At 48.7% G+C, this 15028-nt stretch overlaps 1 protein-coding gene across 2 annotated transcripts in view; it reads left to right on the top strand.

Moving 5' to 3' along the window:
* SH3PXD2A (SH3 and PX domains 2A) overlaps positions 1–15028 on the top strand; it is a 248330-nt gene that overhangs the window by 49093 nt on the left and 184209 nt on the right. For both annotated transcript variants that reach the window (XM_065923260.1, XM_065923258.1), the window contains exon 2: positions 11016–11096. In XM_065923260.1, the coding sequence (XP_065779332.1) occupies positions 11016–11096 (81 nt within the window). The remainder of the gene's footprint in view (positions 1–11015; positions 11097–15028) is intronic.

The following is a 15028-nucleotide window of genomic DNA, read 5'->3' as shown; positions in this document are numbered from 1 at the left end:
GAATCGTCCTTTCCAGCCTGGTCCTAGATTGCTGGGTTGCGTCCAAGCTTCTTGGAAGCCCAGGAGTGTGGTCCTTTCCAGGGTTCGAGCAAGTATCTGGTTGTTTAAGGTTTCCAGGTCTCTAGCTCCTGAATGTCAATATACGTCTAGAATTTTTCTCAATTTCCACCATAGAGAGAGCCTCCTCCTCCTAGCCCGGGCATCCCGCCACCCTCTCAGGGCTCTTGGTCATTACCCACGACACCTATGCTCACCTATTCTGGGCCTCTCCACCAGAGGACCCGCTGGCCCAAGGTGGTCAGATGCGTCTGTTCTGATAAGCTGGCTTGGAACCAGAGGGAGGTGGTAGGGCTGGAAGGAGGGAGGTGCAGAAGTCCAATCACACGCCCTCAGATACCCTGGAGAGCAAGCAGTGGGGGGCGACACCCAGAGCCCTAGAAGCCGCAGTGCCTTCCTTTCTTGACCCAGGAAGGGTCATTGGTGCCTCCAGAAACTTCTAGGGAAGAGGCAGAAACTCGAAGAGCACAGAAGACTGTGCTAGACTCTTTGAAGGGGAAGATGGGGAGGAGAGGTCATGTGTGGCCAGCAGCTACAGCGACCACAGCACTGTGGTTGTTGCTTCCCTTGTGTTCTCATTAAGCTTCAAGGTGGGGCAGGTTATCATGCCCATTTCACAGATGGGGAGTGGAGGCTCAGAGACAGAAACAACGTCTCCAGTAGCCAGATTGGATTGAGTCTGAGCCATGCAAAATAGAGCGCTGGTCCCCTCGCTGGTCTCACTACCCCACTGCCACGTGGGTGGCCTCAGTACTGACCGATGGGTCACCTACAGGTAAAGCAGCCAATTGAAGAGCAAATCGTCATGGCAGGGGCTCTGCCTGGCTCAAGGCAGTCTGGTGTAGTTATCAAAAAGGACGAGGTGGTCAAGCTGCAGGGTCAACACCGCATTTAAACCTGAGCTTCATCACGCACCCATGGAACTTCAGGTAGATCCATTATTTCTCGAGGTCTCTTCATTTGTTAACTGGCGATGATAACAACGCTTTCCCCCACAGAATCAATGTCAGGATTAAATGAGATCATCAATATAAAGTGCTTAGCAAAGTCTGGAATGCAGTTAAGTGATCAATACAGGGGCATGGCTATCATTTTTATTGCTACTGAAACCACAAGCTCCTGCATTGAAGAGAAACGTTTGTTTAAAAAAAAAAAAAAAAAACCCAAAAAACTGGCTCATCCTGCTGTCCTAGCTCTGGTGACTGCAAGGACAGAGCTTCGGCAGCTGAACCTTTTAAAGGTCTGTGTAAATTTTGTCAATCCTGGTAACTTCTACTTTGCACACTCATTTCCCCTCCAGGAAACATGAAAAAAAGAAGAAAAAACGCCTCCGACCCCGAGGGGCCTGCCACAGCCCATCCATCCTTTCAGTGGGGTGCTCCCAAGGATGGCCATTGTTCTCCCGGCCCTGGGCAGCAGAGCTATTTTTACTCTTCTACTTTCCCAGGCCGGCCTTGTTATTAGTAGTGTGGGGAGAGAGAGAGAGAGAGAGAGAGTGTGTGTGTGTGTGTTCCCCTGCCCCTGTCCGTCTGTGTCCCTGATTCTTCTTACTTCCTGCTCCCCTCCTACTCCTGTTCCTGGTATCATGATTCAAGTCTCAGGGCAAATGGAAAGAAGTCAGTTGACCCCTCCCTCTTCCTGAGTATCCAGATAGCTAAGGTTCACTTGGGCACTCACCATGTGCCAGCCCCCACCTCGTGTCATCACATTTAATGGGACGCTCCCATTATAAACCACACTTTGCAGCTGACGAGACCCTCTCACTCAGAGAGGCTAAGACACATGCTCAAGTCACATGCTGTGTGGACAGCAGTGAAGTGTGGAAGTTGAAATTCAAATCCACCAAATGCCTTCAAAGCCACCTTTCTCCTCTGCAGTGCCATTGCTGCCTTTGGTGCTTTCGGAGCCTTATTTGTTGGTACCCCATCGCTCCAGCTGGTTTCCCTGCTTGATTGGTCAGTGTGAGTCTGGCTTCTCCAGCTGAGCTGGAGGGCCTGGAGGTTGGGGTCTCTGCCTCATCTGTCGTGTGGCACAAAAAAAGCCAGCAGCAGGCACTAATGTCACTCGACATCAGCTGGTCGCTTTGTTCCTTCACTTACTTAGGGGACATTAAATGAGCACCTCTTAGCTATAAATTGTCTTGCTGGGCGTTGAAGGAGCTGCCTTGAAGGAGCTTCTGTTCTAATGGGGAGATATGGGGTAGATCAAACATCCTCAGACAGCCCCAGAGTGACATAACCATGGTTCTTCCCATCTTTCAGTGGAACGAATGGAGGTACCAGCCAATAGAAGCTTCCTCCAAACCCTCTTGCCTACACACTGCCCTCCAAGTTAAATAATCAAGGCCCGGGACTCACACAAATGATGACAGGTGCTGAGAGCGATGGATCCGCACTAGACATTCTTGAAGGTGTTGGATACAGTTTAGGAGCCTGTGGACTATCCCCTCTTTCACATCCCTTTAAAAAGCCCTCTTTCCCAAATGCAAGTCAAAACCACAATGAGGTGTCACTTCACAGCTGTCAGAATGGCTGTTATCAGAAAGACAACAAATCCTGAATGTTGGCCAGGGTGTGGAGAAACGGGAACCATCAGGAACTGTTGGTGGGAATGTAAATTGGTACAGATACTGGAAAACAGTGCGGAGTTTCCGCAAAAAAATTAAAAATAAAACTGCCATATGATCCAGCAGTTCCACTGCTGGGTGTTTATCTAAAGAAAATGAAAACACTGATTAGAAAAGATATATGCACCTTTATGTTCATTGCAGCATTACATGTGATAGCCAAGACAGGGAAGCAACCCAAGTGCCTATCAACAGATGAATAGATAAAGAAGGTGTGAGATATGTGTATGTATGAAAGAGAAAGTGGTAGTCTCTCAGTTGTGTCCGACTCTCTGAGACCCCATGGACTGTAGCTCGCCAGGCTCCCCTCTCTGTTCATGGAATTTTCCAGACAAGAATACTGGAGTGGTTAGCCATTCCTTTCTCCAGGGGATCTTCCTGACCCAGGGATCAAACCCGGGTCTCCCACATTGCGGGCAGATTCTTTACCATCTGGGCCACCAGGGTAGCCCGCATATATGTATGTGTGTGTATATATGTATATATATTCCATATGTATGTATAATGGAATATTACTCAGCCATACAGAGAATGAAATTTTACCATTTGCAGCAGCATGTTATGCTAAGTGAAGTAAGTCAGATGGAGAAAGACAAATACTACATGATTTCACTTATATGTGGAATCTAACAAACAAATTAACAAACAACAGAAACAAGAGTCATAGATACAGAAAACAAACAAGTGGATGCCAGAGGAGAGGGGACGAGGGGAGGGGAAAATAGATGAGAGAGATTAAAAAGTACAAACTTTCAGCTAAGAAATAAATAAGTCACAGATATGAAATTACAGTGCAGTAAATATTGTCGATAATTATGTAGTACCTTTGTATGGTGACAGATAGTAACTAGACCTACTGTGGTGATGATTTTGAAATGTGTAGTAATATCAAATCACTATATTATGCACCAGGAACTAACATAGTGTTATAGGTCAATTTACTTCAAAAACAAACTTGTAGCAAAAGAGATCAGATTTCTGGTTACCAGAGAAGGGTGGGTGGAGTGGGAATTTGACAAAGGATAAAAATTCCCAGTTGTTGGATAAGTAAGTACTAGGGATATGACGTACAACCTGAGAAATGTAATTAACACTGCTGTATATCACATGTGAAAGTTGTTAAGAGAGTAAATCCTAAGAGTTCTCATCACAAGAAAAAAATTTTCTATTTCTATTTCTTTGCTATATCCATATTAAAAGCTGGATGTTCATGAAGCTTCTTATGGCAGTCATTTCATGATGGATGTAAGTCAAATCATTACGCCGTACACCTTAAATGTATACAGTGTTGTATGTCAAGTATATCCCAATGAAACTGGGAGAGGAAAAGCTCTTTTCCCAGAGGAGAGCCTTTTGGCACGGGTTTATAGCGTGTGCATGGCAGCTATGTTTTGGAGGGGTGGGTGGATCCTGGTTCTGGGAGGAGCCTTCTGTCTCCTTGTCTCTTGCAAGGAGGAGCCACACTCCTTGTCTCTCGCAAGCCTTTCTGGGGTTCACTTCTGCTGTGTTTGTTGTGATTGCTCCATAAAGTGGTCCAGAGGGAGTCTGGCTAGGGTGGTCTGAGGCCTGAAAGGCTCCACGATCTGGTCATGAACCCATACTGAACCTCTGTGTGTGTGCACGCGCATGCTCTCGAGGGGAGGTTGCCCCCTAGTCCAGGCTTCTATTTGCTGCTTGTTGCTCAAATCTGCAGTGTCATCTACCCTCCCCACCCCATGAATAATCACCCACCCCAGAGGAGATGTCAGAATTTTAGAGGACTACACCCTGAGGGTGCTCAGAAACTTTGGCCAGGTGGCCACAGGCCATTGAACTTGATTTTGCTGGCAGGGTTTTGAGTTGGCAAAGCTTTTGTACCGAGTTGTATGTATTTATATTCTGCCCCTTGGCCACTGAGAATTTGCTTCTGGAGGTAGGGTAGTCCCCAAGTGTTGCCACTAGCGACCTCTTTGGTGCTTTAAGCCCAGTAGATTTTCAGTCATTAGCCAGCCAGTCGTATTTCAGGGTGCCCAGCAGACTGCCAGGCCTGGGGTACCTCGGGGGAGTACCCCAGTTGCTGCCCATGGGGAGACTGGGAGGACATAATCACACACGTGAAATGGACAGGGTGACAGCATGTGTCTAGTGCTGGGTCATCCTGAGTCAACAGGTAGTAAACAAAGGCAGATCTAGTTGTGAAAACCAGACTGTGAGCACCGCAAGAGAGGCCCACAGACTTGCTAGGCTGGTGGGCCCAGGGCAGATGATAAAATTTGGGAGGCTTTCAAATTGGGTGCAGCCAACTGTTATCAAGATGGGTCCTTGACACTGAAGTCTCCTCCACTTATTAGTGGGGGTCAGTGGGCCCCAGTCAGAAGGAGAAGGGGCATTAGCCCAGCATTGGTGGAGCCTTTGCCTTGGGAGCAGCAGTCCTGGGGTCCTCTGCCCTGCTGGGTGAGCTGGATCTTGGGGATCAGCCCGGTCTAATTTGAGACTCCCCTGCCCATCATAAGACTTAGTACATGGGGCCCTTTGAATAGAAGGTTAGATCCAATTGGTACCTTAGGTGGGCTGACATGATGAACTTCTCCAGCAGGAAGCCAGAGCTGCAATCAGCTCCCTAAATGAGAACTCCCCTTTCCTAGCCATTGGAATGTGTTCGTTCGGACCTCTGTGGCCATAGCCTTTAGCAGCCTATCCCGAACATTAAGCATTCCTTCATCTAGAAGATCTGGGAAAGTGGAGGAACTGGGTCCTAAGGAGATACTGTAGCCTCAAGGGACCTGGAAAGCAGTGACAGCCTACCCAGGGCACACGGTGCTGTGTCCTGGCTAGAAACGTTTCTGTATGCATTAGAAGGAGGGACTCCTTTCGCTGTGTGCCTGCATCCCGGAGCTGTGGTGCACAGTTTGGGGTGCAGAGTATAGGCTAACTTTTGGACCCTACTTGTCCCGGACAGTCTTTGGGCAGTAAACAACTTATACAACTATATGTGACAGCCCTCGTCTTGGCCAACTATTCCCACCCTGTGTTGGTATGAGCAGGTGAAGGAAGGTTGTCATTGGGTTTCCACTTGGTCGAGGGCCAGGGGCAGCTGGCAGGGGCTCAGGGAAAATAAGACCTCCTCAGTAAACTGAGCCACCTGCCCAGGTAGAGGATTTCCCCACGCTTCCTAACTTCTTGCCTCTAACTGTACTTTTCATCAGCAAAGGGAGCAGTAGGTACTTACTGGCACTTTCTAATTAAGCGTGGGCAGGTCCCAGGCCTTCTAGGAATGATTAGGCCATAGCTTTGGGTCATTAATTGGTCACAGTCCAGGTCTGAGCATGGCCCTCCCTCCACGGGAACTGGGCTGGGCTTCAGTCTGTTCTCTGGAGCTGAGCTGCTGGTCTGATTTGCATCAAGGCTGTTTCCTTGTTGAAAGGAGCAGGACTTGGAAGTCTTGGAAGCCACAGACATTTCTGGGCCTAATGAGCTGAGCAGATGGAAAGTGACCCAAGATGGTCCCGGAGTGGGTGGCTGGTGGAATGGAGGCATCGTGGAGTTTGTGTAATTGTGTCTGTGGGGGAGGGTGAGCATGGCAGGTGAACTTGAGACTCTAGGGCTTCCTCTCTGGGGGAGGCTGGACGCAATCCCTAGATGTTTCCCATCTGCCTGAAATGACCAGAGACGGGGGAATAGAATCCATGGGTTTTTTAATCCAGAAGGAAGGGAAACTCCACCCGGGAAACATGACTACAAGTAAAGTGCGTGCAGGCAGAATGTTTAATTGCAAACCTTTCTTGAGACCCAGCTGCTGGGTAACCCTATCTTGGTCACTCCTGCAGCCAGAGGAGGGTTTACCTGGGCCCCTGACGCAGACCCGGTGAGCAGACCTGGCTTTCTCCAGTGACCTCTGCCCTGTCCCCTCCCCTCCACCTGCTCCTTCTCTGCGGTTCATCCCTAGGGTTTCCCACACAGCCAGCTCAGCTGCGCTTGAGAAACTCTGATGTGGGGGTGGGCCGGAGGAGCAGGGCTGAAATTGTGATGATCTGGGTGCGCATTCTGGGCTGATGATCTAGGATGATCGAGGTTTGGAAGCAAGCAGACCAGTGAACAACGAGGGAAAGGGGCCTGGACGGTATCCGTAGATCCTCTGGACTTACTTCCAGGGAGGCCTCTGATCCTTTCCTTATTAGCTCAGGGTTTACACTGTTTGTCCAGGAGGGTGGGCTGGGCATGGGGGTGGGCGACTCTGGCAAGTCCCAGAGGTGTGGGAGAACCTGGAATGGGGGCTTATTTCCCCACTCCCACATCTAAGTCACCAGGTGTTGTTCAGACAGTCACTCAGTGTCCGACTCTTTGTGACCCCTTAAACTGTAGCACGCCAGGCTTCCCTGTCCTTCACCATCTCCCAGAGCTTGCTCAAACTTATGTCTATCGAGTCAGTGATGCCATCCAACCATCTCATCGTCTGTCACCCCCTTTTCCTCCTGCCCTCAATCTTTCCCAGAGTCAGGGTCTTTTCCAGTGAGTCGGCTTTTCGCATCAGGTGGCTGAAATATTGGAGCTTCAGCTTTAGCATCAGTCCTTTCAATGAACATGTAGGGTTGATTTCCTTTAGGTTCGACTGGTTTGATCTCCTTGCTGTCCAAGGGACAGTCACCAGAGAGCCAGATTTTCTTGTGGGTTCAGGTCAAGTCTTAGATATTGACAACGCCCTGTGACTCTTTAACTGTTTTGAATAATAAAGGAGGAAGGGCAGGTGTTTCTGGTCCTGTGCTGATCAGTCCTAGATTAGGAATTAGGAAGCCTGATCGCCTGTCCTAGCTCTGCCACTAACAGGGCGAGCACACTTGTGATGAAAGCAGCATAGTGGGTCAGGCTGGTAGCTTTGTAGACTGTGTGTGTAGAGTAGAGGGAGAGCCTGAGGGTTCTTGAGGCTGGGCTGAGGTCTCACAGCCACGATAAGAAAGGACCTAAGAGTGGCTGACTCCAGAGTCTGTGCCTCTTCCCTGACGAATCGCCATCCTAGGTCCTAGGTTCCTCCTTTGCAAAAGGAGGGGCCTCCCAGCTGCCAGAGCCAGCGAGCCTGTGATTAATTCTCCCTGGGAGGTGACGGGAAGCCCCTAATTACTAGAGAGGATGGAGCAGGGGTCATGCTAAGCCCAGTTAAGCCCTTCCTCTGGGTCCCGCTTGGTTGGCCAGGGAGAAGGACTGCTGTCTAATGGCCTGCGAGTGAGGGCAGGCTCTCTCCAAGAGGGCCCACTCACTTGGGACCTCCTTCTGGCGTGTTGTGCATAACGTCTGTGGGAAGGGGAGATGCGGGTGGAAGGGAGTTGTAGCCGGCAGGATTTGGGATTCAAGGAGCTGGAAGTCAACAGGGGGGATGGAATGGGCTATAACCCCCCAGAAAAACCCCAGAGCATCCTGCCACAGTTGGTGGAGCCGTTGTGTATGAGAGTTTCCTCTGTGTCCGTCTGGTTTTGTAGCATTCTTCACTGTTGACTTCTGTCTGGGCCATGTTCTGTCTCATCTTGGTCTCAGGTTCTCAGAATTAGTCTGCCTCCCCTGTGTTCCTCAAGGGTTGTACAGACTTCTCAAATCACCCAAAACTTTGTTTTAAAAGATGCCATTAAGTCCTGATCACGAAGTTTGATTAAATATCCCTGCTGCTGAATTTACATATTCCCTGGTGGCTCAGACAGTAAAGCGTCTGTCTACAGTGCGGGAGACCCGGGTTCGATCCCTGAGTTGGGAAGATCCCCTGGAGAAGGAAACAGCAATCCACTCCAGTACTCTTGTCTGGAAAATCCCACGGACAGAGGAGCCTGGTAGGCTGCAGTCCATGGGGTCACTACGAGTCGGACATGACTGAGCGACTTTACTTTCACTTTCTTTTCTTTCAGACAGTCCTTTGCAGTTAAGAGCATAGGGATTAAACTCAGCTGGACTTGAGTTTAATCCTTTGCTCTGTATTTTCCTAGCTGTGTGACCTTGGGCAAGTTATTTGGCTTCTCTGAACCGCAGCTTCCTCTTGTGCAAAATGGGGATGGCAGTGGTAGCTACCTCATTGAGCTGAAGATTAAATGAGCTAATGCATATGAGTGTTTTCCATTGTGCTGGCACATAGTAGCCATTACCTAAATGGTTTCTACAGTTTATTGTATGAGATATATGTTTATATATGATATAAAGTAAAGCATATCCCTGGATGTTTATTTATGTCAGTAGTTTATTTTGGGCTTGTGAGGACAGGGACAGCCTTTTCACTTAATGTTCTTTCTTCTTGGGATCACATAAGACATATCATAAATACTCCATTTCAGGGTGGCAACACTCAGATGTTTCTGCTTTGCTTTATAGCTGTCTCCTTGGGTGCATTTCAGAACAAACACTCCGCACTGCACGAGGCTAACTCTGTGACTTAGAGATTGGAGTGGAGAAGGGACTAGATTCAGGGCTTGTTTCCTTGGCTGTTAACTGAGCAGCCAAACATATAGCCTCACACTCCTGTGTACAAAACCCTTGTATTGGACTCAGTGTTCATGCCTCCCCCAATCCCTCCTGCTAAGTCCACATGTTAAAGTCCAGATCCCTGGTATGATGGTATCCGAGGTGGAGCCTTTGGGAATTAATTAGGTCCAGATACGGTCATGAAGGTAGAGCCCAATGATGAGTTTAGTGTCCTTTTAAGAAGAGAAGGAAACTAAAGCTCTCGTCTCCACCATGTGAAGGTATGACAAGGTGACCAGGAAGCAGGTTCCACCAGGAACCTTGATCTGGGGTTTCCCGCTTCCGTGACTGTGGGAAATGAACACTGTTGTCTAAGCTACCCAGTCTGTGGAGTTATGTTACAGTGGCCCAGGCAGATCAGACAGCCCTGCTCCAGGCAGTGAAGCCCGCCACTCTGTTGCCAAGGTGTCCGCACGCGCCTCCTCTTTGCTCCCATTCCTTCCTTTTCACGACCCTGGCTTCTCTGGCCACTTTGTTCCCCTCTCTGGTGGATTCCCCCTCACACCTCCTGAGTCAGAATCGCCAGGCAGAGGCCTGGGAATAGGGATTTTTACCGAGCTCCCCCAAGTGATTCGGATAGACAGGGCATCCTGGCAAGGGGACTCGTGCAGGGACCTAGAGCCGCCCGGTCTCCTCTGAAGGCGGAAGGAGCAAATGACTTAACCCTGGGGCGGAGACCGCACAGCAGGCACCGGGGGAAGCTCAGCAGAGTAGCTCCGAGGTTGTGTGGGGGACCCTCCCTCTCACCGAGGCCTCGCCCAGGAGGGCATGTCTCTGGTGTGGGTTCAGGTGAGAGGAACAGAAATGGTGAGAACAGTAGACCAGGTTGTGTGGGTCTTCCCCAGTCAGCAGTCCTGCCCACCTCCTGGGCCAGGCAGCCTTCCACAGTGGCCTGAGGCAGTCACTAGTCCAGAGCCTGACTCAGCACTGGGAACTGGGGTGACACTGGGAACGGGGTCCTGAAATGCCTTCATTTCAGAAAAGTCTACAGATCTTCCGCATGCTAACTTCCCTCCTGCGCGTCTATGTCTCAACCAGAAGGCCAGTTTGGTCATTCAATGGGGCAGAGTGTTTTCTAGGCACCGACTCTGCCGGGTGCAGAGCTAAGCCTCAGGGACACTGGGATGAATCACACATATCTGAAATGCTCACAGCCTCCTGAAGCAGGTTTAGAATAGGTTCCGAGGATCAACTGAGGCAGAATCAGCTAGAGTGGTTTGTTTAAAACATAGACGCCCAGTTTCAACAAACATATCACTCTGGTGAGGGGTGTTGATACTGGGAGAGGTTGTGCAAGCGTGGAGGCGGGGATAGAAGGGAACCCTCTGTACCTTCTGCTCAGTTTTCCTATGAACCTAAAACTGCTCTATAAAAATTGTTTAGCAAAAGAAAATGTAGATGTCTGAGCCTCCAAAACCCAGGTCTACTTATGCAGAATTGTAGAGGGTGGGGTCCTGACATCTGTGATTTTGGAAGGCCCTTTGCAGAATCTCATTCACCGTAAAGTTTGAGAACTGGTGGAAATTAACTACTTAGATTTTTTTTAAACAAGCCCAAATTTATGTTCATTGTATAAAGTACATATAAACAAGAAGATGGAAATTAAAACTACTTGTAACCCTACCCACCTAATATAATCATCCTTAGCATTTTATTGAATATCCTTTTAGGTGTGTGTGTGTTTAGACATATGTGTAGCATCCATGTATACCTGACACTATGCTAAAGCCCTGGGGACAAAGATGAGAGAAAGAATGATCTTGGTATGAAATACCCACAGTCATAGAAGATGATGATTGGTGAAGCTTGAGGCCCTGCCTTAGATACCCACTCACCTTCTCTTACCTGTCCCCCACAGGTATACATCATCAATGTGACCTGGTCTGACTCTACGTCCCAGACCATCTACCGGAGGTACAGCAAATTCTTTGACCTGCAGGTGAGTGAGTCTGAGCTCAGATGGGGCCTGGTTCCACATGAAGTGGCCTGAACTTCTGGTGAGCTGGCCTGTCTCATTCCTCACTCATCCAGAGACCCCCTTCCAACAATCTCAGGGTCAGAGTTTAGGCAGAACGGAGGGATGGAGGAGGGAAACTCGGCAGTCAAGCTGGGCTGAGCTCATTCTTGGATGTTACAGACAGACACTTGGGGGCTATGTTGACTTCTTAACATGACTGTTCACAGTCATGCTTTTTCACCCTCCTGCATTTGGAGGCTGGGAAGAGAGGCAAGAGGATGGCCGTGGGTGCTGTGGCCTGAGCAGACATGTGTCTATAAACATACAGAGTGAGACGCAAGCCACCACATCATTGTAGACAAAGAAAAGCAAACAGACAGAAAAGACTGAAACAGAAAATCAGCAATGTCTTGAACTACAGACACAAACTGGGCATACCACTGTGTCTGTCTAACTGAATAAGGCTCTGCGTGGGGGATGGTAGCATGGATCCCTCAGCTCCACTGTTGACACCTCCCTTGATGTCAATTAATTTGGCTAGGCTTCTTTAGGTCACAAGCAATAGTTTTGTGCTCATACTGGCTTAGATGAAAAGGAGACTTGGTTGGAAGCTTATGCAGTCAATCAGATGGTGGAAGGGAGAGTGCGACAGTGGCTCCAAGAACGTCTGAAACCAGGCTGCGCTCCCTCTGTCTTGTCTTGGCTTCTCTCTGGGCACCGTCCTCAGTAGTTTCGCAGTCAGTAGCTCCCAAATTTCCTACCTTGTGGTTTCCAACAGCAGAGACTGCCTCTCTCCCAGTTCTAAATTGAAAACTCCCAGGCAAGACTCTGATTGGCCTGACTTGGGTCAGGTGCCCTCTCTGTACCAATCATTACAGCCGAGGCTGGAGGGGCATGAACACCAACATGGCCACTAGGGGGCCCACCCCTGTTTATCAGAAGCTGAGAGCTTCCAGACTCTTCCTTAGAACCACGAGCCTGGTTTAAGCCTATTGAAAACACAAAGAAGGGACATCCACCACTGGCCCTCACAACCAAGATCCACTTCTTCCTCTGGTGGTGAGTCATCTTGGAGATGCCAGGCTTGCGTGTTTACCTCCAAGTACTTGATTTTATCCCATTGTCCTTATGGCTCTGCCTATGAGATGAGCCAGAGGTGAGCCAGCTTCCTGTATTACAAATCATCTTTTAATCTAACAATATGGGATTGAGAGCCACTCCTTACCCTCCTCACTTCCTCCTCTTCCCTCATCAATTCCTGTCCAGTCTCCTTGTGTCCTTCTGGTGTAAACTGTTGGAATTTGCTGATACCCCCTCAATGGGAATAGTGTGCCGGACAGGAAATGATCACTTAGTTGGGGAGAGGGAACCCTGAAAGGACTCATTGATGAGCCAGAAGGGGTCTGAGAGCAAGCGGAAACTCTCAAATCAGAACTTTTCTTCCCCCCTTTTCTGTTCTATTCCCCCACCCCTTCCCTAGTTACAGAATCTCACAAGAAAGGAATGCTGCTCCCCCCACTTCTCCCTTGCCTGGAGGGCTTATTTCCTGTGTGTCAAGAGGGGACACATGTCATGAAGCCGCTTGTGTGATGCGCTGGCCCTAGTCGTGAGCATGGCCAGGCCTGTCCACATGGGTCATCGCCACCCTGTAGATGCAGTTTGGAAAGGGTGGTTCTTCAGAATTTAACTTTTCAACCATGTTTGGAAACGTTTTTTCAGAACTTGACATAAGGACATATAGTGGCATTCATTTTAGAAAGTCTTTCTCATTTATCAAGTTCTCTGATTTTAATATGGCGGCTCCTATAAGAGGAAGAATAAACGGCATTGCTAATTCTACCTCTGGTCACTGGTGGCTCTCAGATCTCAGTTCTGAGCTGAGGCACTGGGGACGCACTTCCTGGGGCCAGTTGCTGGCTCTGTCACTCTAACTCCGGACAGCTTCCTTAACTTCTCCACCTTCTCATCTGTAGAATGAAGATTCGAATGGTACCCACCCAGTAGGGTTGTTGTGAGTATTAAATGAGTGAATCCATGGTTTTCCTGACACATGGTTGTCTAGTACATTACTCGGTGTTAATGGTGACAAGAATGCTGGGCTGCCTGGTTGAAGTGTGTGGGGGTTTAGTACCTTCTGTCATGGTATTGCTTTCTTGTTTCCCTCCCTTGGCTTCACTCTGCTGAGGAGCTCTGCAGTGCCCAGTCCTCTGTCAGAGTGTTCAGAGCCCCACAGGCTCTCTCTGGAGCTTGCCACTCAGGATGGAGTGAGTTGGGAGTGGGGGTGTGGCCCACAGGGACCTGCTCTCAGAATCCTTCTCCTCCTCCCCTTGTGGGCTGAGCTCCACGTTGGAACCCTGGAAGTCCTGGGCTGACTAAGCCAGCCTGGGGAAAGCTGCTTAACTGACTTTACTACCTCATGGTTCTGAGTTTTCTGGGGACCATATACTTTATATCCCAAGTATTACAGGAGAAATACTAAAAAGTTATTCATTGTTTACCTGAGATTCATATTTTATCCTTTGTCCTGTATTTTCACTTGCTAAATCTGGCAGCCTTAGGCTGGTGAGGGTGGAAGTATAAAGATGAGGAAGCCAAGGCTGGAGTGAATTGGCCTTTGATAAGGCTTCCACCACATGTGCACTTTTGCAGAGCAGAAATGGCCCAGGCTGAGGGACACTCAGTTGAGAAGAACAAGGTCCTATCTTCCTAGAGGTCTGTATCAGATGGGGGAAATAGGCTTTTAAGCAATTAAGTTCACTATAGATGAAATGAATACTAGGTTGAGGTACAAGTAACATGTTGAGGGATGGAGAGGAAGGAAAGAACATTCTTCTTGGGAGGGGACAGCTAAGAAGATGCACATATGGTTTTGATTGGTGACAGAAGCCAAGAGTGATAGAGCCACCCATCCCCACTCCAGTTTGAGGGGATTTGGTTGCTTTTTGAGATTTATAATTATTGGGGTAAATGTGTCCCTCACTTATGTCATAGTTTGTTCATTTATGTCTGCTTGTCTGCCTCCTCTTTATATGTCCCTCCCTCCATCCATCCATCCATCCTCAGTCCATCCAGTCTTAAGTGCCTACCTTCTATGTCCCAGGCAGGATGCCAGGCTCTGGGTGGGGATTTACTGGTGAGCAAAAGCAGATCTGGTTACTGCTTTTATGGGAATTACAGCTTAGTGAGGGAAGACAGGTTTCAGTTTAAAATATACATACATATTATTTATACTATTTTAAATGCTGCAAAGAAAAGCACTATAGACATGTTATAGGGAAACATTATACTCTAAGAGCAGGCTTCCCTGAAGAAGTTAGTTTATCTGACAAATCAGTGAGTTCTTATACTTTATTTTGGGGATCAGAGTTTCTATTGTGCATCCCTTCAGACATGCATGAATGTACATATACAATTCTGACCAGCTTCTTGGTCATTCACACCCACCTCAAACCCTTCCAAGGGCACTAGAAGAGGACTCCCTACTCTCCCCCACAGCTTCTCCTCTCCCCGTGTCTTCTGCCCTGAGCCTTCAGACTCAGTAGTTCTCCCTTCTTCTCACACAGGAGGCTATGCTCTGAACCCAGCTTCTCCTCCTGCCCACTGGGAAGCACCAGATATGGAGCCTTTAGACCTGTGCTATCCAGTGCAGTGGCCACTAGCCCCATGTGGCTAGTTACATTTAAGTTAATTTTAAAACTTAAATTTTAAAAACTAAATTAAGTCCATTTGGCTTTATGCCCACCCAGGCATGCTCTGCCACTTCCCAAGGCCTCCCCAGTTTTCCTCTAACATCTTCCAGGGCCCCTGCAGCAGGAGGGAGACTGCATTCCACCATGACTTGCCCCATCCATAGAGCAGTTCAAATTCAACAACTCTTCCAAACACCTCTTCTGGAAACCAGGTCAGTTACTAGA

This window comes from Muntiacus reevesi, chromosome 2 (genome assembly GCF_963930625.1).
Source record: "Muntiacus reevesi chromosome 2, mMunRee1.1, whole genome shotgun sequence".
Classification (NCBI taxonomy): Eukaryota; Metazoa; Chordata; class Mammalia; order Artiodactyla; family Cervidae; genus Muntiacus; species Muntiacus reevesi.
The sequence above is the reverse complement of the archived record's forward strand: the minus strand, read 5'-3'. Positions and strand labels throughout refer to the sequence as shown.